Here is a 27265-nt window from a genome sequence, read left to right as displayed (position 1 = left end):
TTTTTCAGTTAACATTATGCTGTAAACATGTCATTGAAAATTAATGTAATTTTAATAACTAAAAAAGGGAGGGATTAGGGCTGGGCAGTAAAAATGAATGGCACATGTCCTTTTTAACTGGAGCATGACGGCTGTGCAGGGACAGAGACAACTTTCAGGTCTGGGCAACTGGGAGGAGATACAGTGTAGTTGTTTAAAGCGTTGTCTTTCAGATCAGACTGCCTGATTTAAATCCCTGCTTGACCACCTTTTGGCTCTGTGACTGTGAACAGATTACTTAGTCTCCCTGTTTGGGTTTCCCCATCTGGAAAATGGGGATCATTGCTTCCTTCACTGGACACTTGTGAGGACTAAAGTAGTTGATGTATGTGAAGCATTGGTGATGAACTATTTGGGGTGTGATGTATGGTGACGGTTTGGTACAGTTGGCATTGTGAGGGGATCATCCTAGCGGAACTGCCTTGTTTCAACTGGAAGAGTATGTTCAGAGCCGTGAGAGGCCAGGGCTGGAGACAGAGACAGGGAAGCCGTGGGAGTCGGTTAGGTCAGGAAGAAAGAGATGGTAGTAGGAGAAGCGAGGGCTGGGGACAGAACCATGGGTATGTTTCTGTAGCCGGGGGAGGAAGTAGATTTGGTAAAGGAAGTTTAATAGTCTGTCAGGTAGGAGAACTGGGAGAGTGTTGAGTCATGGGTGCCAAAGAAAAGAAAAGTTCTAAGAAACAGAAAAGTAGTTCCTAACATTAGGTGCTATAGAAAAATTAGAGGGTGATGAATGAGAAGTTGTCCTTGGATTTAACAATTAGGTTGTCATTGATAAGCAAGGAGAAAGCAAGTTCACTATAGTGGTGGGAACAGTTTTTCAGTGTTTAATAATAATAATGTAATTGTGCACATATGTTAAAGGGGAAATTAAAACATGTTATGGAATTTTTGTCCATGAAAATTATCTTAATACAGAAACATATGGAAGGGAATAGAATGTTGATAGATGTAGATATGCCAATGGTATTTTTAAACCTAGCTGCTACTTGGAAAAATTATGATAATAAAATCTCCATTATTGTCCTTTAAGACATTTTGCAGTTTCACTCTGGATTTTCTTTGGAACTGGAGATGTAGTGGGTCTCTTACCCATGATCTTTTGGTTTTTTCCATCACCAAAATATACATGGTGGACTTGAAAGTGACCTTAGAATTAGAAATTGCTTTGTAGGGAGATTTACCATATTCCTTGAAGCAGCTCTGACTTGATGTGGGGGACTTGTCACTGGCTTTAAGTCGTCACTGAGTCACAGGCTGCGGAGGGAGCCGTCAGCACCAGCTTCCTGACTGCCTTGCCTAAGACACTCAAAAGATTTCTGCTTTAGGTGGCCTGAAAAACTGGGACTCACAGAAGACTTGAGGTGGGCCATGAGTTTTATTTTTCTGCACCCAGAGCCCAGCCAAGACTCCACAGCTTGCTTGTTTTCCTCCTTGCAGGCTGACAAGAGTGTCTTGCTCCTCTCCTAAACAAGTTAGTCTCATTTGAGAAGGGAACCCCAGGCAGCATACCTTCTCCTGTCAGTTTGGACTTACTCTGTTGTTTTGATGTCCTTAGCTCCCTCAGCGTTCTTCTGATTAGAAGTAGAATTAGAGTGAGTTCTACAGATTACTACTCTGTGGCCAGGAGTACTTGCGTGGGGAAGGAAAGGATCATTAAAACAGATTTGTGTGAAATAGCTTTGTCTGAATGCTGAACCAGCCTCCTAAGGTTTAAAATATGGTCTTGTGTTTATTTAGCTCTTAGCACATCTCCTGGCCTTTGCTCAAGCAATGCAAATTCAAGGTTGCACGTTTGTGAAAAACAGTGGAGTTATTGGTTAAGGTTCCATTCTTTGTTAGATTTTGCTTCCTTCCTAAGTATTTATTAAAGTACTCTTATGGTACTAAGTATTAAAAAAAATTGTATTTGGAACTAGTTTTAGGCTTACAGATTTTAATTAAGTGTGAAAACATACACATTTAAAGTAAAATTGAAGTATAATGTCTTAATTTGTCACGTATGAGTTTGATTTGTAATATTACCAGTTGATTTTATGCTTTATAAATTTAAAGTAATCTTTATGTTTCCAATAAGTCATTTATTATAATGATCATTTGCATTTTAAGTCCAAAATGTTTTTAAGTGAGATTTTATTCTCCGCCTTTGATTAATACTGTATTAGACATAAGTAACAGTAGTAGTTATATGAATAACATAACTGGTATAGATAAATTTGCTTTTGATTCAGATTCCCATCACCCAGAAAGTAGTATCAAGAACATTGAATAAACAAGTGACTTACTTCACTAAAGTCCAGAACTAGCGTGTCCCCATTTGAGATGGTTCCGAAATTTTTGTCGAATGGTTTTCCTGGAAATGTGTGTGTGTGAAGTATAGTTTTTATGTTAGTATTCATTTCCCACTGAGCCAAGAAGAAAACAGGATGTGTCTGTTGCTTATTTGGAAGAATTGCCTTCATGCAGTTAAATCTCAAACCTGAAAGAGTTTTAAGAGATCCTCAGTGAAATAAAATCTGAATTAAGTCAATAAAGACCCTCTTTAATGATTACAAGGAAAGAACTTTTAACAAAGAAGTTTCAGAGCCAGAGGCCTCAAAAATCACATGCAACCTGAAAGTTTATTCTTTGTTATTTTTGGTGCAACTTGCCTTGGAAGGAGGAAGTTAGCTGCTTCCTGAAACTGAATGAGCTCTTAGAATTGGTGCAGGCCACTCAGACTAACACAGCAACACGTGATTTATTATTTAGTATGATCGAGTAGTTGAGAATGGGAGTGTTTGTCTCTCCTTGGCCCAATATAATGAACTAAGAGGTTCTGAAGTTATTTGGTTGTGTTAAGTATGTGATTGTGTTCAAAGTCAACAGGAAATGAATCTAGATTAGTTACCTGGCGCAGTCACTGGGAATGCAGAGCACAAACTGGGCCCTGATGACCAACTCTGAAGGGCTGGGGAGGGCATGTTCAGAAAGGTTCACGAGGAACCTGGAGAGCTGCCTCTAGAAGAGCTCAGTTTGCTGCAGACAGGAGACACTGTAAAAGACATTCCGATATACTAGAGGAATTGAAGCTCCAATATGCAAGAGGAACTGAGGGGCACAGGGTCATTCCCCGCTGTTTCCTGACTTGCACTAATGGTCAGTCAGATGCACGGTCTTGTCACACCCACTTTTTGTCATCCTGTCCATACATGTGGCCACACCCACAGCCTCACTACTGAAACTTCTGGGAGTGCCTATACAGCTTTTATCCCAAGTTGTGATCAGGCAGCATGGGCCCTCTTTCTGCTGCCTTAGGGAGATTGAATTTCTGTGCATGAGAACGCCTCTGAGTTACTTTACTTTGGTCAATTGTTTATATAATTAAGTTTTTCTTTCTTGTGCCTTATTGCTTTACATTTTTTTTTCCCTTCTCTTTTCTATCCCTCTGTCCCTCTTCCCTTTTTTCTTCTTGATTTCCTTTTTTCTCTTTTTCCACTTCCTGTCCCTGTTACTTCTTTTTAAAAGCCAAGAACTTACCTGGTGGTCAGGTGGTTAAGAATTCTCCTGCCAGTGCAGGGGATATGGGTTCAATCCCTAGTCTGGGAAGGTCCCACATACTGAGGGGACCTAAGCCCATGTGTCACAACCTGCATGGCATAACTACTGAAGGCCATGTGCCCTAGAGCCTGGGCTCTGTCGCGAGAAGCCACCACAGTGAGAGGCCCTCACGCTGCAGCTGGAGAGTAGCTCCTGCTTGCTGCAAGTAGAGAAAGCCCATGTGCGACAACAAAGACTCAGCACAGGCAAAAATAATTTTTTTAAAAAACCAAGAAAATAATATCTGTTAAACTTAATAGCAGATGCACAAGCTTAACAGGTACATCTCCAACAAGAGAAAGGAAAGTTCTGAGTATGTTTTTCTCCAGCAAGTAAACATTTGTTGAACACCCCACTGTATGCTAGATTTAGGGTATTAGATAATCTGCATACTGGAGGAGCTTATAATATCTCATCAAATTACATCAATAGAGCTCTTCATATTTTTTGACCTTGTGATGTTTTGTGAGTGTGTATTTCTTTGCAAACATGTTTTTCCTATTGTTCACAGTCTTTTCCTATTAAAGTATGTTATGTCACAAACAACATTATAACCAAATTGGAATTGCAAAGAAGAGAAAGAAATTAATTCATAATCCTATCTGTAACAAAATTGACTGTAATATTTTCCTCTAGTATTTGTCAGAATATTGACATAATCTTTATGCAGTGGAAATCATAGGTAAATTTAATTTTGCATTCTTCCTCATTCTGTGTTATTTCATGAATGCTTATCTTAAATGTCATTTGAAATGGTGCAGTGCAGAAGGAAGTAGCATTGATTGAGTACCTGTTATGCCAGACATTGTGCACAATGTTCTATTTTTGTCCCATTTTATCCCCATGGGAGTCCTATATGATGAGTTTTATTATACCTGTTTCTTTGATGAGAAAATTGAGGTTTAGCTTGGTTTATTTCCATTTCATTAACTGAGCTCTACTACATCTGTGTACAATGCTGAGTTCTGGAGATTCAAATATGAGTGGGACATTGTCCCTCCTATAAGGAGTTCAAAAAATCAGCAAGGGGCAGCATTTGAATATAGAGATACTTTCTGTACAGTATACTGGGTTCAGAAGAGGAACACCTGACCTGGGTCAGAGCACTTTAACCAGAGCAGTGCTTCTCAGACTTTAATGTGCATAGGGAGGTACCTGGGGTTCTTGTTAAAATGCAGATCCTGATTTGTGGGTCTTTGGTGGGGTATGACCTAGTAGAGAAATGGGGAAAAGTAATCTCAACAGGACAACATGGGGCAAGGCATAGAAGCATGAAAAAGTGTGTTACATGGGTACACTACTTAAAATCTCTCACAGGTGTTGGCTGACTACAGCTTACTGGCTGAATTCAGTGCACAGCCTGGTTTTATATAGCCCCTGTGCTAAGATAGTTTTTACATTTTTAAAGGGTTGTTAAAAAGGAAAACCCAAAACAAAGAAAAACATATAGCAGAGATATATAAAGGCATAAATATTAACTAGCGGCTAGCTCTAGCCCTTTATAGAGCTTGTGTGGGAGCAGTGTTGATGGTGGTGTTGGTGGGGTGTAAAATCTGCAGTGAGGCATGGCAGAGAAAATGTTAGAGACAGTACTCGGGGGGTGAGTGACCACAGGGGACACAGAGGAGCTTGCCTTGATCTTTGAGGTGATAGGGAGCCAGGCAGAGTTTAAAGAGGGGAAATGAAAACAGTAGGATTTTGTCACTGATCTTGATGTAAAGGAATGGGGCATGGTTTGTCGTCCTAGCATGGGTGAATGGTGTTGTTCACAACTGAAATCCATAATTGGAGGAGAAGCCATTTGAAAGATAGAGATGATTCATTCATATTTGGATATGTTGAGTTTGAGAGAGCACTGTGGGATACCCAGGCTTTCCAGAAGATAAGAGACATCAATTGTAATTCAGTATTACTGCCTCACAGTGGGTTTTTTTTGAACTGTTACTATTTCATTTACATTTTTAAAGTACTTTTCATGTCATGTGCACATCCATTCATTGTGCGCTCATTCATCAGAAAAAAATGGCTATTGGACAGCAGGAGTCTTGTGATCCCTTTCATGCCAATGTTGTGTGTGTGTAGAGCTTTTTGGAGGGATGAGCGCAGTATTTTCTACTATTTTTGTATACAAAGCTGTATGTTTCAGAATTCAATAAACTTTTCTGGCCCAGTCTAGGACTTCACCATTGTTTGCAACACTGTTAGAATTCTAATGAGAAGCGGCAGCATTAATTTCAAATAGTTGGCTTATGTGGAAAATTTATAAATTGGTGACTAACTTGTACATACTTTGAGATGATTATTTAGTGTTGCATATTGGTTCAGCACAATTAGTATTCTCATATGTTGAAATCCACCAGAGTAAGCAGATCACATTGGTTAGTTAGTGTGCGATCGTGTCTGTGTGCAGTTTGCTTTTGTTCTGTATACAAATATGCTGTTAAGGGTTCCAGATTTGATTACTTTATTCTAAGTTAGCATAGACTCAGTGGCATTTTATCCATACCCTTCTCCTTGAGGGTGTCAAGATTCTTTAAAGATACACTTGGAACTATAAAAGAATATTTCCTAAATTGACCTTTTAATTTAGTTATTTAGTGTAATAACATAGATACATACTTAAGTTTAAAAGTTTGGGCTTTTTTTTTTGCTATGCAATAATACTTATAAAATTCTTTTTCTAGATTGAATACCTGCTTAGGAAACTGACAGAAGCTATGGGAGTAAGTTGGCAACAAGAACAATTTGAAAATTATAAAATCAACTTTGATGACAGTAAAGATGGCCTTTCTGTGTGGGAACTGATTGAGCTTGTTGGAAATGGACAGTTCAGCAAAGGCATGGATCGGCAGACTGTGTCCATGGCAATTAACGAGGTCTTCAATGAGCTAATATTAGATGTGCTGAAACAGGTAAGCATCCTGTAACACTGTTTCTCCTCACCTTTAGAATTTGACATGTTTGAAATAAAAGATTTTTATCACAAAGATGAGCCTAAGTCACTTATATTTTTACACTAATTTAGAACAGGAATAAAATTTCTTATTTTCTCAGTCTTGTCTTAGGCTTACATTGTAAATGATTACAGTTAAACACTGGGAAGTTACTATTTTGAAAGAACTGTTTAAATGATCACATTTCTGAACATAGTACTTTTGTGTTATGTGTACATCTATACTCATTCGTCTGAAAGATCCCATGGCATACTCTTCAGTGAAGAAAACAAGTTGTGGAACAGCAGGTGTCTTGTAATCCCTTTCATGCAATGTGATATGTGTGTAGAGCTGTCTGGAGGGATGGGGGCCAAAATGTTAGAAGTGATCACTGCTGGGTTGTGGGATTTCTATGAATTTTATTTTATTCTTTTTCTTTTCTTATTATTCAACTTACTACTATAATGTATATATGTGTTAACCTCTCTATAGGATATGTATAATTTTTATGAAATCAGAAAAATGCCCTTCCTTTTGGGGAAAAGTGCCTTTATGTAATAAAGTTGTGTTTATCATATTAGGTTACAAAGTTTGTATTCTCAGTACCTGCATAGCATCTGATAATATTTATGGTATACATATGCTGACATACATAGTCTGTTTAATAAACATAATGCATAGTAAATAGAATTTATATATTTTGAGTGGCTCTTTCAGATGTCTTACATTATTATATTGAATAATAACTCTTACTGGTTGGTCCTTGTTTTGCCCTCTTAGGTAATGATGTTGTTTTTGCTCTTTTCTTCAGATGTAGCCTATCAATAAACTTTAATTGAGGCTTAATTTGTGTAGGTTTTTGGTGCTGTAAGAGGTTAGGAAACATGGTCTCTGAAGAGGATTTCCAGGCCCATTAGGATGGCAGAATATAGAACTGCAGATGAACAGCCGTATGAGATAGCCTTGGTTTAAATGTCAAGAGCTAGCAAACTGAACGAGTAATGTGATTAGAACTTATTATAATGATCACATGATACAGCCAAAATATTATTATATATTTGATGATTTGTATAGTCTGCCACAGGCTATCAGCACCTATAGATTTACTGTGTAAAATGTTAGCTATTCTTGAACAATCCTGAAGTGTTTTGGCCTGTAGTAATGTGTAGTCTTGCTGAAATAAAATTTTGGATCACACATCTTTGAGGCTGACATATGGGAAGAAAATACAAGCCTAGTAAGTGTGAGCTTAAAAGCTATACTTAGAAGCTAGGATCCTAACTACTGGTGCAGTTCATTTTCTGCTCCTGATTTCATCCTCCAGAATCCTGAGAGATCAGGTAGAGAGGTACGTGATTGTCTGAGAAGGCATGCTTGGCCAGGTTTACTGACACCTTTTAGCATTTTCAATAACGGAGGTCTAGATTTACTGAGAATCACAGTTGGGGGGGGGCGGTGGTGTGTGTGTGTGTGTGTGCGTGCGTGCGCACGCGTCTGTGTGTTAAAAGGAAGAGATACCAGCTCTTATAAGGAAAAGCACCAGCATTTATATCAGATTTAATCTTACCTAGGGTTACATGATAAAAAAAGGCCATAGACGGAAAAACTGGACTGAACGCTGGTTTGTATTAAAACCCAACATAATTTCTTATTATGTGAGCGAGGATCTGAAAGATAAGAAAGGAGACATTCTCTTGGATGAGAACTGCTGTGTGGAGGTAAGAGTCAATGGTTACCTCTTTCCAGTGCTGCCGCCTGCTGTTCAAGTAGTTTATCTTCCTTCTTCTAGACTCTAGAGCCTTAAAAATAATCTTAAAATTCACATTTCTAAAATAATATAGGCATACAGTAACTATAGTTTCTGAACCAAAAAATTACAGATACCTGACAACATTTTTTTCTAATGTGAATTTATTTTCTGTCTTGTATTCGAGAATAAAGTATAGGGATTAAATCTCATTTATTTGTATATTTAAGGAATCATTTCTTGAGTAAAATGGAGTCATAAATAAGAAAGCCAAAAAAAAATCAGTAAGACAGCGTTTGAAATCATGAGTGTATCTGAGAACCTGGGCCCTTTTTGAGTGTAATAAATAAACCAAAAGAACATGTCTTTGAATAACTGGTATGACTTTCAGAACAGTTTATCACTGCTAATTCTGTAAATAGGGGAAGTCCTCAAGAACATAATGTTTTGAATTTTTAATTTATATCTGAATTATTACCACATCTGTATTTGTTGAAGAACATTTAAAATACCTAAGATCTCATAAATGATAATGTGTCTTGATGGATGAAATGGTATGTATTAATAGTAAGGGTGTGCAGTGCCCAGTAAGGGGTCTTCTTAGATTCAGCTAAACATGGAGACTCACAGGATTATGATGGACTGTGCCAGTCTGCTTATAAGGATATAGGACAAGAACCACAGCTTGCTGGCAACAACACCCCTGGTGCAAGGAAGGGAGAGACCCATCTGCAGGGTGTGGGAATCACCCTGGGTGTCTATACCTGTTGGAACAGTTCCATGGGCATATTTTCCAGGATTCCTGAGAGAGACGTGTTCAGGTATAAGGTGCAATGTACAAGGGTTGCTGTGCTCAGGAAAGGCCATCGCGTGGCCCATCAGGTGGTGTTGGTTCTCCCAGTCTAGATGTCGTATACGAATCTGGGGTGGTTTTTACCATAAGCATTGTTGCCTAGAGGGCAGCATAAATAAACCAGTAATATTCATTTATAGGTACTTCTTGTATAAGTAATTAAGTTTGAATTTAAATACTTGAAAGTAAAATTTGAAAGACTAATTTTGCTTTCTGTCCTAGTCCTTGCCTGACAAAGATGGAAAGAAATGCCTTTTTCTCATAAAATGTTTTGATAAGACCTTTGAAATCAGTGCTTCAGATAAGAAGAAGAAACAAGAGTGGATTCAGGGTAAGATAATTTTTATTACTTGTCATGGTATAACTTAAGAGCACTTTCTGTTTTCATTAACAGTCCCTTGGACGGCAAGGAGATCAAACCAGTCAATCCTAAAGGAAATTAACCTTGAATATTCATTGGAAGGACTGGTGCTGAAGCTGAAGCTCCAGTACTTTCATGACTGATGCAAACAGCCAACTCATTGGAAAAGACCTTGATGCTGGGAAAGATTGAGGGCAGAAGGAGAAGGGGGCAACAGAGGATGAGATGGTTGGATGGCATCACTGACTCAATGGACATGAGTTTGAGCAAACTCTCGGTGATGGTGAAGGACAGGGATACCTGGCATACTGCAGTCCATGGGATCTCAAAGAGTTGGACACGACTGACTGACTGAACAACAGAGATACTCGGCATTGTTCCCCGTTGCCTATAGTTATTTCTATGTGAAGCCCAGTAGCTAAAAGAAAAACAAGCTGAGAGGAGTTCCCAAAATTTTCATCAGGTTCATTTGCCTGGTGAACTTGTGGGAAAAGTACAAACTGGACCTTTTCGGTTTTATTTATTTACTCTTACTATTTCGAGAATATGGAATTTCCCCCTTTAAGGACCATGAAGAATTTTAAAGTGGCCATTTTGAGTATTTAGAAATATGTAAAACAAAAGAGGAGTTGTGCAATAGGTTTTGAATACTTCAAGTAATTTTCAAGATTTGTTACTTTCACAGGAAATCACTAGTTTCAGATATCTCAAGAATGAAAACTTCTGATTTAATAACTTTTAAACTAAAATATCACTCCAGCATTAGTAAAGATTAAAGTGAGATTTTCTCTTTAATCCTGAAAAGGGAATTCTCAATGTAATATTCTTAAATCTAGGTAAAATTGTTTGTTGAGAATTGTGGTCATTTTGATGTAGCTTCAGTTTGAGGCAAGTGTACATGGGTCTGGATCCTCTCTCCTGGGTCACTAGGAATTCTGGAGCAGCTTTCTTCTCTGGAATGGGGCTAATGATAGTACCTGCCGCTCAGAGTTGTTGTGAGGGTTAATAATGAGACAGTGAAGATACAGTTGCACATTTTTAAAATGACACGTCGTTGCAGGATTGTTTGTGGTAGATTTATAAACAAATGTGCATTAATCGGGGCGTGGTTGAATAGACAATGGCAGCTGCATGCTGGAGGACTGATGAGCACTGCGCAGTGTATGCTGATGCTGGAGGACTGATGAGCACTGCGCAGTGTATGCTGATTCAAAAAGCTCTCCAGGGGGACGGAGAGGACAGACTCAGCCTCTGAGGAGAGTGTTACGCCCCACTGTGTCCGTGGAAGGTGGAAGAGGTATATATATGTTTATTTGTATTTGCTTTTAAAGTATCTCAGGAAAGATGCACAGAAACAGTTGGTGTTAGTTGGTAGTGGAGTGAAGAGCTCAGTGCTTGGGAATAGCAGTAGGAGGGAGATTTCATCTCTGTCCTTTCAGGCTTTTGAATTTGAACAGTGTGAAAATACTGGCTATTTATTTATTTTTGATTTTATTTTTAATTGGAGGATAATTGCTTTATAATGTTGCATTGGTTTCTTCTGTACAACGATGTAAATCAGCTATAAGTACACATTTATCCCCTCCTTCTTGAGCCTCCCTTCCACTCCCCCCCCCACCCTGTACTACCTATTTAGATAATGGAAACAATCAGGAAAGAAGTCAGATTTCATACAAAAATTAGATAGCGTGTGTATATATATATACATATATATATATGTATATATATATACACACACATATATTTATATATAGCAAATATTCAATATATGGTATTGGCTGTTATCACCTCGGGAAGGGAGTATATAGGGAGATGGTTTCATAAGGCATAGATGAGAAGCAGACTACCTACAGTTCAGTCGCTCAGTCGTGTCTGACTCTTTGCAACTCCATGGACTGCAGCACGCCAGGCCTCCCTGTCCATCACCAACTCCCAGAGCTTGCTCAAACTCATGTCCGTTGAGTTGGTGATGCCGTCCAACCATCTCATCTTCTGTCATCCCCTTCTCCTCCTGCCTTCAATCTTTTCCAGCATCAGGGTCTTTTCCAATGAGTCAGTTCTTTGCATCAGGTGGTCAAAGTGTATTGGAGCTTCTGTTTCAGTGTCAGTCCTTCCAATGAATATTCAGGACTGATTTCCTTTAGGATGGTCTACTTACAGCAGGTAGCAAATCAGATACCAGGAATTTTGAATCTCAGCCCTTGTGATGTCTTATTCTTATTTGGCCTTTTGGGAAGTTAAGGAAGGGAGTTGCAAGTGTTGGGAGTTCCTCAAGTGCATGTTATGTTCCCAAATCAAGTCTATTTAAGCACAGATAGGCAGTTATGGGACTTTGGAGCTGGAAGGGACTCGAGATCATCTCTCTCTGGTTAGAGGTGAGAAACCCACGTGTAAGTGGTTCTGTGACTGGCTAACGGTCACAACGCTGCTCAGTGGCAGGATCAGCATTACCCTGGGTTTCTGATTTTCTTCCCACTATGCCATTCAGGTTAGGCTCACGGAGAATAAAAGGTATTTCCCATCTTTTCTCTCATGCCTTTCACAGCCATCCATTCTACCATCCATCTCCTGAAGCTGGGCAGCCCCCCACCACACAAAGAAGCCCGCCAGCGTCGGAAAGAGCTGCGGAAGAAGCTGCTGGCCGAGCAGGAGGAGCTGGAGCGACAGATGAAGGAGCTGCAGGTAGCAAACGAAAATAAACAGCAGGAGCTGGAGGCCGTGAGGAAGGTGAGAGTGGGCGCTGGGCTGGGGGCAGGCTCCCATTTCTCTGTAGGAGCCTCTGTGACCTTACTTATGAGCTTCAGTTCTACTGGGACTAGGTTAACGTGACCGTAGGGAGATTATTTGGTGAACTGCGCTTCCAGGAAGTGTATCTAGACCATTGAGTGAGACACTGTTTTCCCAGCCCTTGAAGAGTATGAGGGTCTCAGGACAACAGGGATATTTCATTGACCAGAAAAGAACATTTGTAAGAACAGTGAGTACAGTTGAATTTGTTCAGAGAAAGATGAGAAGTTTCTCCTGAGGATGTCAGGGTCACTTTTGGTGAATGGATAGGATCCGTTGCCTTTTTAGGTTTTCCCTTTAGCTCCCATCTTCACTCATGAGGATCTTGGAAGATGCTTAGTATTAGAATTGTGGATTTTACTTATTGTTTGGAGTCAAAGATACAGTCTGGACACCACCACCAGCCCCTCTTCCGCCCCCAACTCCCTCTTCAGATGCCAGTCCCGAGTCCAGGTTGATACCTGTGCTTCTGAGCAACTGGCCATAAGTGAGAGGTTCCCACAGCCCCTTCTCTTGTGCTGTACTGTGCTGTACTGTGCTTAGTCACTCAGTCACGTCTGACTGTTTGTGACCCCGTGCTCTGTAGCCTGCCAGGCTCCACTGTCTGTGGGGATTCTCCAGGTAAGAATACTGGAGTGGGTTTCCATGCCTGCTTCCAGGGGATCTTCCCAACCCAGCGATCAAACCCAGGTCTCCTGCTTTGCAGGTGGATTCTTTACCAGCTGAGCTACCAGGGAAGTCCCCCCCCCCAACTTAGGTTTGATTAATTTGCTAGAACAGCTTATGTAACTTGGAGAAATGTTTTCCATACTAGTCACTGGTTTCTTATAAAAGACTGTAACTCAGGAATAGACAGATGCATAGGGCAGCATGTGGGGAAAGGGCACGGAGCTTCCATGCCCTCTCTAGGCATATCACTCTCCCCAAATCTTTGTATGTTTACTAACCTGGAATCTTTTTGAACCCTGTGCTTTTGGGTTGTTATGGAAGATTCATTACACAGGCATGATTGATTACATCATTGGACATTGGTGATTGACTCAACCCCCAGCCCCTCTCCCTTTCTCAGAGGTCAGACTGGAAGTTCCAACCCTCTAATCACATGGTAGGTTTCATTGGCAACTGGCCCCTATCCATTGTTTTCTTAAAGTCACTTTATTATCACTCTCAACACTTAGGAAATTCCAAGACTTTGGGGAGATCTGTGCCAGAAACTGGGACGAAGACCAAGTATTATGTATTTCTTACTATAAATCGCAATATCATGGTATAGGTTTATGAGTTTTTACAGGTGCCTAGATTCTTGAAACCATCACAGACAGAATTTAGAACAATGCCAGTGCCCCAGAGAATTCCCTCATGCTGCCTCTTGTATTCAGACTCTCCCCTTACCCCTGGCCCCTGGAAACCACTGATCTGTTTTCTGTCCCTGTATTCTTTCCAAATTATCATATAAACAGAATCATAGAGTATGTATGTTTTCAGTATGTGGGTTCTTTGATTTAGCATCATGCATTTGAGATTCATCCATCTGGGACCCTTTTAAACTCGTCGACTTTTAACTCAACCTCCAGGAGCATGTAGGTCCCTGGTCTGTGTTACGTGAATGCGTACCCAGAGTTGGTCAGACCTCAGCTGACCTCGACCACCTTGCCAGATCCTAGTTCTACCGAATCATTAAAGCAGCTGATTTGAGGTTTGATGGGTAAATATTGGAAAGCAGTTATTATGGATCCTTTAATAATTGTTAAATTTCTTTTCTTGTCAAAAAAGAAAATTCTCCAGTTTTTCACTGAAGCATTTTTAGAAAAATACTATTTAGATGAATATTTGAATCACCTGGAATGAGATTACATTTTGTGAGACTTGATACAAGGCCTCATTTAATTCAGAAGGAGGAATAAGAAACTATGGTAGGCTGTTTTTGTGTGTGTTTTCTTTTTGGCTGCACTGTGTTCCTTGACCAAGGATTGAACCTGCGCCCTTGGCAGTGAGAGTGTGGGGTCCTAACACTGGACTGCCAGGAAATTCCCTGGTATTTTTCTTTAACAAATTAACAGATTTCTTTTTTTCCCCCCAGATTTCTTTAAAGTGTTACTCAAGTAATTTTATTACAAGACTTAATTTTTTTTAGAGATGTTTTAGGTTCACAGTAAAACTAAGAGGAAGGTGCACAGGTTTCGTACATACTTCCAGTGTCAATATATACATGTCCTCACCCAGAATCAACGTCCCCAACCAGAGTGGCACATTTATTTCAGTTGATGAGTCTACACTGACACCCCTAGTCACCTAAAGTCCATAGTTTATCTTAGGGTCCACTCTTGGTGGTGTATGTTCTGTGGGTTCAGACAAATGTATAATAACATGTATCTACATTATAAATACCATTCAGAGTATTTTTTCACTTATATTGCCTTAAAAATCCTTTGTGTTCCACCTACTTATCCCCCCCAACCCCAGCACATATATAATCATTTGTATAAGTAATAAAATCATATGGTTCAAAAATTTTAAAATATAAAAAGGGATTCAGTGAAAAAATTTCCTCCTACTGTCTCTTCCCTCTGCTTGGTTCCTATGCCTTGCCTAAGACAACTATTATTTTCATTTCTTATGTATCTTTCTAGATTCATGTAATGTATATTCTAGAGAATATGAATATACATTCTTCTTTACCCATTTTTAAACACAAAAAGTACATACTTATGATTCTGTGTCTAGTTTATATATATATATATATTTTTTTTTCTGTATCAGTGTAGTATAAAGAGCTTTCTCATTCTTTCTGATAGCTATAAAATGTTCTATTATTTGACTATATTATTACTTATTTAACCGGTTCCTCCTGTTGATGAACTTTTGGGTGGTTTTAGTCTTTTGTTTTAATAAGCAGTGCTGCAGGGCATTATTTTGTACTATGTCATTTTATAAATGTCCATACATGTCTAAAGGGCTGCCCTGGTGGCTCAGACAGTAAAAAACCCGCTTGCTGTGCAGGAGACCTGGCTTCAATCTTTGGGTCAGAAAGATCTGGAGAAAGGACTGGCTACCCACTCCAGTATTGCCTGGAGAATTCCATGGACGGAGGAGCCTGGCGAGCTATAGTCCATGGGGTTGCAAAGAGTCAGACACGACTGAGTGACTAACACTTACTTATACATGTCTGATATATCTGTAGAATGAATTCTTAGAGGTGGGATTGCTGGATCAGAGTGTATATACATCTATAATTATAACATACAGGCAGATGGAACAGCCACCATGTCAAATACTGCTGTTCACTGTGTCAGACAAACACGTGTTCTAGAATTTGCCAGTTAACTACTCCAGCCCAGAAATACCACACTTCGCTTCTATTTATTTACGGTATTCTGGTCAGAACTAGTCACATGTTTCTGAAGTTAGTTGTCAGTCTTACTGGTGTTCCCTTGTGTAAGATGAGTCATTTTTCTCTTGTCACTTTTGGCATTTTCTGTCTTTGGTTTTCCACAGTTTTACTATGATAAATATGTGTGCATGATATGATGTATGTGTTACACTCTTAGTATTTATCTTACTTTCTTGGATGGGTGTATTAATGTTTCCCATCAAATTGGGAAAGTTTTCAGTCATTATTTCTTCCAATATTTTTCTACTCCTTTCTCTTTTTTCCTCTCCTTCAGATATTCCCCTTTTGTGAATGTTGGTGTATTTAATGGTGTCTCACATTTAATGGGTGTCTCACATTTCTCTGAGGCTATTTTCTATTCTGTTCTTCAGATTGGATGATTTCTATCAGTCTGTCTCTGATAGATTCTTCTTGTATTGGTGAGCCCCTCTAGTGAATTATTTAGTTCAGTTATTGTACTTTTCAACTGCAGAATTTCTGTTTGCTTCTTTTTATAATTTCTGTCTCTTTACTGATGTTGTCTGTTTGAGGGGATATCATCATATCATCTATAATTTCCGTAAACAAGGTTTCCTTAGTTCTTTGAACATATAATAACTTCTTTGAAGTCTTTGCTAAATCCAGTCTGGGCTCTCAAAGGTAGTTGCTATTGCTTGCTTTTGTCCAGTGTATCAATCATACTCTTTCTTTACATATCTCGTAATTTTTTGTTGAAAACTGGGTGTTTTAGATGATGTTTGTAAGCAACTCTTGATGTGGCTTCCGCCCTTCTCCCAAGGACTTCCTGTTGTTTGCTCATTTATTTGCATGGTGACTTGGCTGGACTGTTACAGTGAAGTCCATCTTCCTCGTGATATGCAGCCTCTGACTGTCTGTCCTCTGTCAAGGCACAACCTTGGGTATGGGTACAGTATCCTGGAGTAACCAGGGTGTCAACAGAGCCTTTTTTTTTTTTCTGTATTATTTAAAAAAAAATAATTTGTAAAGGTCACGCTGCATTTATCGTTGTTACAGAATACTGGCTTTCTTCCCCACACTGTATGACGCATCCTGGAGCCTGTCTTTACCCAGCGGTCTGTGTCTCCCAGTCCTCACTCCTGTACCTGGCCCCTCCCCTTCTCTCCTCACTGGTAACCACTAGTTTATTCTCTGTATCTGTGAGTCTGCTGCTTTTTTGTTATATTCACTGGTTTGTTGTATGTTTTCGATTCCACCCATAAGTGATATCATACAGTATTTGTCTTTTTCTGTCTGACTGACTTCACTTAGCATAACACCCTCCAAGTCCATACATGTTGCTGCAGATGGCAACGTTTTGTTATTTTTTATGGCTTAGTAGTATTCCATTGTATATTTGTAACACCGCATCTTCTTTATTCATTCATCTGTTGATAAGACACTTAGATTGCTTCCATATCTTGACAATAATAAATAATGATGCTATGAACATTGGGATGCATATATCTTCAAATTAGTGTTTTTGTCTCGAAACTCCTACCTTGTCACCCAGGGGCAGAATTGCTGGGTCATGTGGTAGTTTAGTTTTTAGTTTTTTTGAGAACACTCCATAATGTTTTCAACAGTGGCTGCACCAATTTACATTCCCACCAACAGTGTGCAGGGTTTGGCTTTTTTTCCCTAAATCTTTTATTTATTTACTTATTATTTTTGGCTGCACTGGGTCTTTGTTGCTGTGTAAGGGCTTTTCTCTAGTTGTGACATGTGGGCTTCTCATTGTGGCGGCCTCTCTTGTTGCAGAACATGGGCTCTAGCACAAGGGCTCGATGGTTGTGACACACGGGCTTAGTTGCCCTGCAGCATGTGGGATCTTCCCGGGCCAGGGATCGAACCTATGTCCTCTGCATTGGCAGGTGAATTCCTAACCATTGGGCAACCAGAGAAGGCCTGTTTGTTTTTTTTTTTAATGTTAAGTTGTATGAGCTGTTTATATATGTTGGATATTAGTCCCCTTATTGGTCATATTATTTGCAAATATTTTCTCCCATTCAGTAGGTTGTCTTTTCATTTTCTTGATGGTTTCCTTTGCTGTGCATAAGTTTTAAAGTTTAATTAGGTCCCATTTGTTTTTGTTTGTATTGCTTTTCCTTTAGAAGACAGATTGAAAAAATATTGCTGTAATTTATGTCAAAGAGTGTTCTGCCTGTGTTTTCCTGTAGGAGTTCGGTAGTATCTGGTCTCACATTTAGGTCTTTAATCCGTTTTGAGTTTACTTTTATATGTGGCAGCGGGGTTCCGTCTGCCAGAGATCACCTCTGATCTCTCTGTTAAGTTGGCTGCCTCAGTTGGCGTCCCATTCTCAGGTGTTCATCTCACAGGTTTCTCTGTTGTTTTCAACAATGCCCTGGGGCCTAACTTGCCCCATAGTCTGATATTTAAATTCTGGCCCACGCTTGATCTTTGAGGCCTGACTTTGAAACTTGTTCCTAATACTTGGGAGCTCTTTGCTGTCTTCCCCTGTTTCCCCTGTGAGACTTCTAGCTGGCCTGTGATTTAGTTTGTTGATCTTGTTGACTGAAAAAAACACACAACCCAGAAGTTGAGAGTTATATTTTATCTGGTGCCTTTTACTGAGGACTCTTGCCTGGGAGAAAGCTTCTCAGCTATGAGGAGCTGTTTCAAAGAGATAGGCGGAGAGCCAGGATTTATAGGAGTTTTTTTTGGAAAAAAAAAAAACCAGAACAAAACCGTGTGGTTAGTGCTTATCACAAAAAAACAGATATTTCAAGTTAATGATTTTAGTGCTTTTCTGTATATAGGAAGATACAGATTTTAGCTCATTAAAATGATTTTGTAGGTATGCATTTTAACTCTCGAGGGCCAGCGTCCTGTTTCTCTTCACCCTGAATTTCCCTCATGGGTCATTGTTGGGATGGCTGCAGTGGCTGATGGCTTGATAGCAGACTTCATCCTTTGTTTATTGGAATGGCAGACAACTTTTTTTTTTTTTTTTGTCTGCATCCTCCTGTGGGATACCATATCCTTAGACTGGAAACTGAGAGGGAGCCTTGTGGTCTTGGTTCCATGGCCATGGGTAGAGCCTCCTTCTACTGCCAAGGCAAGGGTAGGGTGGAGAAGAGGCCGTGATGCCGTTCAAATGCCATAGACTTTCACAGTTCTTGCTGAGATTTAGTTGATTTTCTTGGATAAATGTTCTCTTGTTTGCTGTATGCTCTCAGGATAATTCTCAGAGACTTTAAATGATTGCTTTCGGTTTTTCCCTTGTTTCACTAGAGAACCACCCTTTGGGAAGTTGGGTTTCCCTGGTGACTCAGACAGTAAAGAGTCTGCCTGCAATGCAGGAGACCCAGGTTCCATCCTGGATTGGGAAGATCCCCTGGAGAAGGGAATGTCTACCCACTCCAGTATGCTTGCTTGGAGAGTTCCATGAACAGAGGAGCCTACAGTTCATGGGGCTGCAAAGAGCCAGACAAGACTGAACGGCTAACATAACAACAACAACAAAGTTTTTAAGGAACAGTGTTAAGATGACAGAACTGCAGTGAACACAAGAAATAGATTTGAACTTCACAGATGCATTTGCAAATGAATTTAATGACAACACTAAAATTTTCTTTGCAAAATGTTGCAGCTTACTAGGAGTCATTCGTTTATCCAATTTGTTTTGTATGTTGACTGGGAAAATTGTTGGAATGGAATTGCAGTGGATCTACAGGGTTTATTCTGTCTTTATTGAACATTGAGAATGACTGGCTTCCCCCATAATGTTTAAATGTGACCCTTTCTCTCCAAATGCACTTCCACTGTAACGGTCCCTGCTTTTCTATGAATGGTTTTCGGGTAGAAACTGGAAGAAGCAGCATCTCGGGCAGCAGAAGAAGAAAAGAAGCGCCTTCAGACTCAAGTGGAGCTCCAGGCCAGGTTCAGCACGGAGCTGGAGCGGGAGAAGCTTGTAAGTGCCGCACTCCCCGGGGTGCTGCTGCTTTAACTTGAAGAGCCCGCCCCGATCCCGTCCTGGTCAGCAGAAGGACAGAGGCCAACCTGTGTGGGTGGAGAAGCAGAGGCCCGCCTGGCTTGGTGAAGTGGGAAGACCTGGGAGGCTAGAGTGAGATCATCTTGCCAGCTGTCTCTGCCGCTGACTCATGGTGGGCTGGCTGTTAGGGAGGTTTTGTGTTTGTTATTAACTCATTATCAGTTTATTGAGCACTCTCTTGTGTGCCAGGTATCATGCCAAGCATGTAAAGGTAAATCTTGCTCTCAAGACCTCCAGTACAAATTTATGGAATGGGTTGATAAGTGCTGTGGGGAGGGGGACTCCACGTCCTGGTTTGCCTGGGACAGTCCCCACCATCCTGGTATGATTATTGCTAGCATCCCTTTCATTCTTCAGGGTTTTGGCTTGGAAAATAACTAACTATGGAAAAAAGTAAGCACAGGTTCCATGATATTTCCCCTCTATAATGAGCAAGAGTGGGGGTTCTGAAGTCATGAGAATGTGTGAATGCTGGTCAGCCACTCTTGGCAGCTCTGACTCCTCTTAGGGGTTCTCATCCCCACGGTCCAGTTGCTTCAGGCAGTGAGCTGGTTAACTGGAACACAGGTCTCCTCACATCGGGTTCCAGTGTGTGGGAGAGGGCTGGGCCCATGGCCTGCTAAATAGGTGCTCTGACATTTCCTTCAGCAACTTTGTGTTGCTTAGACTTGAAGTGGATGTGTGTGTGTTGTGAAAGGAAGGCACCCGAGATCTGAGGGGGTGCTGCACCACAGCCAGATCTGGGTTCGTGTCCTCTGCTCTTGCTTATGAGTATTAGTTTCTCTTCTTCAAATTAGGGGGATGTCACATGATCTCTCATGACCCTTATGAGGATGAAGTAAGCTAATGCAAGTGAAAATACAAACTGCAGAGACATGTGCTAATATGTTTGATATTACATTTATGATGTCCTTGTCTTAACTTTTAAGGCAGAGATTCAAGGCTCTTTAATCCAGAATGGAGAAACCATAAATGTGTTAGAATGCTAATTAGATGCTTGAGGGTCCCCCAGGTCTGGAGGTGCCCTAGGGAGGGAGAAAGTAGAGGGTGCTAGGCAGCCAGGTAAGTGCAGGAGACCATCTTTCCTTTCCCCCTTATTTTAACCCTTTGGGTGTTCTGAGTGGGAAAGGTTCATTCCTTTTAGATGGATGTGGCTTTAAGACAGAAAGGAATTTAAAGAGAAATTATACAGGGAAGTATTTTTTTCTTGAGTTTGAAACACAGTGTGGAAGGGATGAGAAATACACCAGAGCAGGAGAACAGCCTTTGGGTGTAGTCTGTGTGCCTGGACTCTTAAACTGTGGTCTTGCGGATGGGTGTGGTACTCCTGCTTCCTCCATCATCAAGGAGTGAAGGACAGGGCCCTGCCCACCCTGAAGGGCTGTGGCTGTGGCCGTGGCCTCACTCAGGATGGTGTTGGAGCAAGAGGCTTTCCTGAGGGCGAAGTTGGCCTGGTTTAAACATAACTTTTATATCCTCAGATCAGGCAGCAGATGGAAGAACAGGTTGCCCAGAAATCCTCTGAACTGGAGCAGTATTTGCAGCGGGTCCGGGAGTTGGAAGACATGTACCTAAAGCTGCAGGAGGCTCTCGAGGATGAGAGACAGGCCCGGCAAGATGAAGAGACTGTGCGGAAGCTACAGGCCAGGTGCGGATCGACTCATCCTCTGCTCTTTGTGTGCCCTGCCTGGGCTCATACACTTTCTAGGAAGCACTGACTCTGCTGGAGAGGGAAGAGTCTCTGCCAGATGGGAGGGACTCTGGAGGCTTGTCTGGCTGGGCTCTTTATTCCCCATCTCCCCTGGGAAACCCTTGCTTCTGTGGCTAATGACAGGCCATGTATCTATTTCAGAGTAGTCGGATGGATGTGTTTGGTGTGGTTCCCTTAGTCAGATTCTAGAATGTCCGTGGAGCCAGCATCAGCCCTGATGAGAATCTGGTTTCTTCCACATATTCCAGACCTGAGAAGGCCCTCGTGTGGAGGCAGGGGCCTGTTAGGCCAGAGCTGCAGCCACTTTGGGGGACAGTGAGGAACTGAGCAGTTTCCATTTGGTCTTTCAGGATTGGTGACATTCCTTACATAATTCTTAGTTTTAGAAGTTCTTGAAACAGATTTTTTTTCCCCCCTTAGATCTTTTAAAGTCAGGTTTACTATGTATGATGGTCGTGATCTCGGATGAGAACTCTCACTTTTGACTTTGGTAGCAGTAGGAGGGACGAAATTGAATGAAGACCCCAAAGAGCAAATGTCAGCTGCCATCTCCCAGTTTCTAACTTGCTTCCCCATTAGCTGTCCTTGAGATGTCGCGTCAGGGGGTGCAGCACTAACCACCGTTGCCCTGTAGCCGCAGCTGGTTAGTACAGGCATACCTCACACCATTGTAGGAGCAGGTGTGGGATGAGCTGGGATAGATTTTCCATGACTGCATCCACACATGGAGCTGCAAGAGGTGTTTGTTTAATCTTCAGGTAGGAAGAGAGAAAGAAAGGCTTGTTACGCACGTTGCCAAAAATGACTTCAAAAACAAATTAGGTGTTGAAATGTTTGATTCTGTTAAGGAAAAATTATCTTCTAATAGAAGATTGAATGCTTTACACATTGCTTGGAACATACGGGTCCCACAAGTGCGTGTTCATCGTGGTATTAGCCAGGGTCTGGGGACCTTCACCCACTTGCCGTTGGGCAGTGGCAGTGGCGCTGTACAATTGCGATGTTAACACACCGTCCACTGCATGGGAAGGTTTGGTCCCATGTGACTTCCAAAGAGAGACATTCTAAGGGACGTTAGATATTTTTGACCCTCGTCATTTGTGATGTGTTGAGTTTATAGGTTGCCCTTATGTAGAGAATTCACAGATGAGATGCAATATATATTTACTTCTCTGAAGCTGTGAGGGAGATTAATTATGACATGGCAGAGATCAGATCATAAAGGGAACCAGGTAACTCTAGAAATGTATTAAAGTATTAGTTATTTCATGTTTATAGAATGATGTTTTGAATAAGACAGTTTTGGATAATTAATGGCAGTAATTTTTAATCAATAGTATCAGAATCATTTACATAAAGCTTTGAAAAACGCACATGTAGGGACTGTTCCAGATTTACGGTATCAAAATATCTGTGGATAGGAGCCCAGGCATGAGTATTTTATTTAAAAAGTTCTGGCTAGGGAATTCCCTGGGCTTCCGTGATGGCGCAGTGGTCAAGAATCCGCCTGCCAAAGCAAGAGATTCAGATTTGATCCCTGGTCCAGGAAGATTCACCTGGAGAAAGAAATGGCAATTCACTCCCCAATTCTTGCCTGGAAAACCCCATGGACAAAGGAGCCCGGCGGGCTATAGTGCCTGGGGTCACAAAGAGTCAGATATGACTTAGTCACTGAACAACAACAAGGGAATTTCCTGGTGATCCAGTGGTTAGGACTCTGCGCTTCCACTGCAGGGGGCGCAAGTTTGATCCTTGGTCAGGGAACTAAGATCTTGCATGTCTCATGGCATGGCCAAAAGAAGAAAAAGCTCTGATTAATTATTTTGTACACTCTAATCTCAGTAAATGGAAAAATGGTTTCAACTTGGTAAATGGAAATATAACTACTACATACAGCTCTGTACCAATAAGCTAAAATTACTATACAAAAACGAACTACTTTTTCTTGGTGTTTAAAGGCCATTTTAGGCATTTTACTATTCTGTTTTTAACTTGGATTTTGGAACTTGAAATGGACAGACCTGCGCCCTCTAGTGGTCATTTTTTAAAGTGTGGTGAGTCCATATTTTTTCCAAAGTCACGAGAGCCTGGGCCTGATTCAGAGGGACATTTTGTCAGACTGACCAAGGGGGCTTTCTCCTTGCTCCCACTCTTCAGGGTACCCTTTGTGGGTAAAAGGTCAAAGGAAATCATCATGGAGTTGGGATAGAAACGTTTAAGTCTAGCACTAATGAACTGAAAAGCTGAAAAAACTTCAATTTTAATGGCAAAACAAAAAACCCGAAACAAGAAGACCCAGATGGCTCAAGTCAAAGTTCCTGTATTTAAACGACTCGCGATTAAAAAGTACCTCTGGGGAAACTTAAGACACTGACAGAGGAGGGACCGTCCACTGGAAGAAGAGTGAGATGCCAAATGTTCCAAGAGTGCCTTGCTGTTGCTTAGAGCTGGGACAGAGGTTAACTGAAAAGCCCTCTGTATACACCCTGCAGCTAAGATTATGTTTCACGACTGAGCACACACGCACTTCTGTTAACTGTAACGTAATCTTCGCTGAGGGTGTATATACAGGGCTTTGTAGTTGACCTCTGTCCTTGTTCTAAGCAACAGCAAGGCACTCTTGGAACATTTGGCATCTCACTGTTCTTCCCGTGGACGGTCCCTCCTCTGTCAGTGTCTTACGTTTCCCCAGAGATACTTTTAATCGCGAATCGTTTAAATACAAGAACTTTGACTTGAACCATCTGGGTCTTCTTGTTTTGGGTTTTTCCATTAAAATTGAAGTGGTGTTGCTGTTTTTTAATGTGTAATCCTTAAGGTTATCTAGCCTCTTCTGAGTGGAACTCAGAAGGAAACTGTTCATTTACCATTTGGACAGCTCAATTATTGGAAACTTCTTGAGACTGAGCCATAGTCTGCCCCATTATAACTTCCACCCACTGAATTTTTATGTTTGTAAGGCCTGGGAGCACACTTTGGTCAGGTCTGTATCCCCAGCAACAGGTGCATTGTCTGGCACATGGTAAGTACCCACGGAATCTTTTTTGAATGGGTGGATCCAAGTTCTACTCTTGGGCCCATATGGAACAACAGTCCACACAGTAATAGATAGCCCCGGACTGAGGATCTGGGTTTGATTCCTAGCCATTGTACTGTCTAGCCGTGTAATTTTTAGAAAAGTTACTTCACTACTTTCAGCCTTCAGTTCCTTATCTGTAATAAGCTCATAGGGTTCTTGTGAAGGCTGAAGAGGGTGGTGCTTGCAGAGTTTAATGTCTGGATTTGATAGTCATCGGAATTTGTTGGTTTCTGTTCCTTTATATCTCATTTGCAGATGGAGAAGAAATGTAATGTATAGAATATCAAAATAAGCATTCAAAAAAGATGTTGACAGGCTGGAATGCTGGTTTTAGAGCAAGAAGATAATTTAAAGTATCAACAGAACAAGTACAGGATCCAGGAGACTTGGCTTAAAAGCAGTTCATTTGAAAAGGTTCAGGGTTTTACTTCTCTGATATAATTGATTGCCAAAAACCTCATATACTCATATACTCTCAGGCAGTCTTCATGAGCATTCAGAGCAAATGAGCTAATAGTCCCATCATAACAATATGAGCTGACATTTATTCAATACTAACAATGCGGTAGGCATGGTTCTAAGAACATTACCTGCATTATCACATCTAATGGATCAGCAAACCTTTGATGGTGGGAGTAGTTCCTAGTGGGGCTACCCAGGTGGCGCTGGTGGTATAGAATCTGCCTGCTATTGTAAGAGATGCAAGAGATTTGGGTTCATTTCCTGGGTTGGGAAGATCCCCTGGAGTAGGAAATGGCAACCTACTCCAGTATTCTTCCCTGGAAAAACCCATGTCCAGGGGAGCCTGGCGGGCTGCAGTCTATGGGGTTGCAAAGAGTCAGACATGACTGAACACACACACACACACACACACATAGTTCCTATTCCTTTTTTCATAAATGAAGAAATTGAGGTACAGAGAGGTTCATCTTTAGTCAGGAGTCCTGTTTGCAAACCAGAAAAACCCAACTTGGGTTAGCTAAAGCAATAACAGTTTTTTTTGGAAGGTTCTTGAGAAATTCACCAATTCCTCAGAAAGGCAGGTGGCCAGGCCCTGAACACAGGCAGGAACCAAGGGAGGCTGAGCAGACCAAACAAGGCCATGGGACAAGCCAGGGAGGATGTCGCTGATGCAGACGTTGGCACCATGGGTTTGTCAGTCAGATGTCCCCATTGCTTCTGCCATCACTCAGCACTGCATGTTGCTACCACCAGCAAGATAAACTCTCCACTGTCTCTGCTCTCGTGAGTCAGTGGTTTCACGAAGTTCTAGGAATGACAGCTGCTTAGCCAAGCCCAGCTTCCACTGCACCCCAGCTTGCTAGGGCAGAAGGGCAGGGGCTGTGGCTTCTGTGTTGGGATATGGACCCCGTTTTTCATCAGGACAACCCTGGACCCGTGAAGGGGATTCAGTGCTGGGCAGCCTCACCTTTTGCAATGTCCCTTGCCCTCCAGACTTTGACCACTAGGATGAAGAAACAGATCTTCCAGTCTCGTTCACTGGTGTATCTCCCATGTCTAGGAAAGCACATGGATGGTGTATAGCATACACACTCTGGTCAGCCCCTGGTGGCAGGGTAGCGTTCACTGCGATGTCACATCCAAGAGACGACTCAGAGGGAGCACACTGGCCCTTTGTGGAACCCGGGGGAGGAGATAGGAGAGCACATCCTAGTTGAGAAAGAACTTTTAAGGATCAAGGCTGCCCAGAAATAAACTACCCGGGTTGTGAAGCAGTGGCCCATCACACACGATCGGAGGCCACCCTGTAGGATGTCGTTGAGGGAATTCTTACAGTGGTGCAGGATTGGGGTGGTCAGATAGTGGCTGTAGAGTCTGTCACTTTATTTCTGCTGCTGTTGGCTTTAGACGTGCAGATGCTCTTAGGCAGCAGTAACTGGCCTGCTGTGAGGTTTGTTACGTAATTCTGACGATCAAGCCAGTAGACATGCGTCCTGTCCTGGGCTGGCGTCTAACCACGTTGTCTATACTTGGGGTACAAGTTAGTTTATTTATTAAATATCTGCTTAACCTGGGATGTCCTCTGATAGGTAGCCTGTTATTAAAAGATAACATTTTGAAGTCACGTGGGCCTGGGTTGAAATCCATTGCTTACCTGTGCGTCATACTTTGAAATCCTTTGACTTCATCCGCAGGGACAATAACACCTTGGTATTGTGATAACAATAACACGGAATTCTGGGGGGATCACAGGAATGAAGGTAAAGGTAAAGAGCCTGACCTGTGCTCGGTCAGTAGCTGGTGTCAGCTTCCTCTGGCTTTTGTCAGCTCCTCCTCCTTTGCCTTTGTTGGTGTGCCAGCTTTTCCCTTGGTAATAGGTTTCTGTTAGATAAAAAAGTGTTTTAATGTTGTAGCAACCAGGCAGACTTCAAAACTCAGCCCTGCTACCTGCCTGTCAGGTGGATGACCTGGTCCAGGTCACCTTCCCTTGGTGCCTCACTTTCTTCATCTCTGAACTGAATAATAATAGTACGTAAGCCTATTGTGAGGATCAGTTGAAAAAATGCACTTCTTTCTTGGCCCATTAAGCCTTCAGTACATGTTATTTTTAATTTTTTTTTTTTCATAAAAGGGTGAAACAGAGCTTGGAGCAGACCCGTGGGTCACCTTACCCACAAATCTGGGCCTCTCTGGCTCCTGGCTTCCTTCTTGTGAGAAGAGAGGTGGTTGGATGACCTCCCAGCTCCTCTAAGGCTCCACTGTGCTTTGTCATCTTCTGGGTCGGGTGCAGTCACCCTGAGCTCTCTGTATT

The 27265-nt window shown here is 41.5% G+C and overlaps 1 protein-coding gene and 1 long non-coding RNA gene across 6 annotated transcripts in view; one reads left to right on the top strand and one right to left on the bottom strand.

The window, feature by feature from the left end:
• Nucleotides 1–27265, top strand: part of SWAP70 (switching B cell complex subunit SWAP70) — a 98288-nt gene that overhangs the window by 68212 nt on the left and 2811 nt on the right. For all 5 annotated transcript variants that reach the window (XR_008703022.1, XR_008703023.1, XR_008703024.1 and 2 more), the window contains exons 4-9: nucleotides 6303–6530; nucleotides 8123–8269; nucleotides 9374–9482; nucleotides 12058–12239; nucleotides 19514–19621; nucleotides 21184–21350. Coding sequence is in view for 2 of the 5 variants with exons in the window: in XM_055548667.1 (XP_055404642.1) it covers nucleotides 6303–6530; nucleotides 8123–8269; nucleotides 9374–9482; nucleotides 12058–12239; nucleotides 19514–19621; nucleotides 21184–21350 (941 nt within the window). In the remaining 3 variants the exon portion in view is untranslated. The remainder of the gene's footprint in view (nucleotides 1–6302; nucleotides 6531–8122; nucleotides 8270–9373; nucleotides 9483–12057; nucleotides 12240–19513; nucleotides 19622–21183; nucleotides 21351–27265) is intronic.
• Nucleotides 22835–27265, bottom strand: LOC129628966 (uncharacterized). The gene is made up of 3 exons (XR_008703025.1): nucleotides 27126–27265; nucleotides 26735–26835; nucleotides 22835–22969 (listed from the first exon to the last, which is right to left on the bottom strand). It is a non-coding gene; the product is annotated as an uncharacterized LOC129628966 (long non-coding RNA).

The sequence above is a fragment of the Bubalus kerabau genome, chromosome 15, assembly GCF_029407905.1.
Source record: "Bubalus kerabau isolate K-KA32 ecotype Philippines breed swamp buffalo chromosome 15, PCC_UOA_SB_1v2, whole genome shotgun sequence".
NCBI classification, from domain to species: domain Eukaryota; kingdom Metazoa; phylum Chordata; class Mammalia; order Artiodactyla; family Bovidae; genus Bubalus; species Bubalus kerabau.
This window is presented reverse-complemented; position numbering and strand designations above follow the sequence as displayed.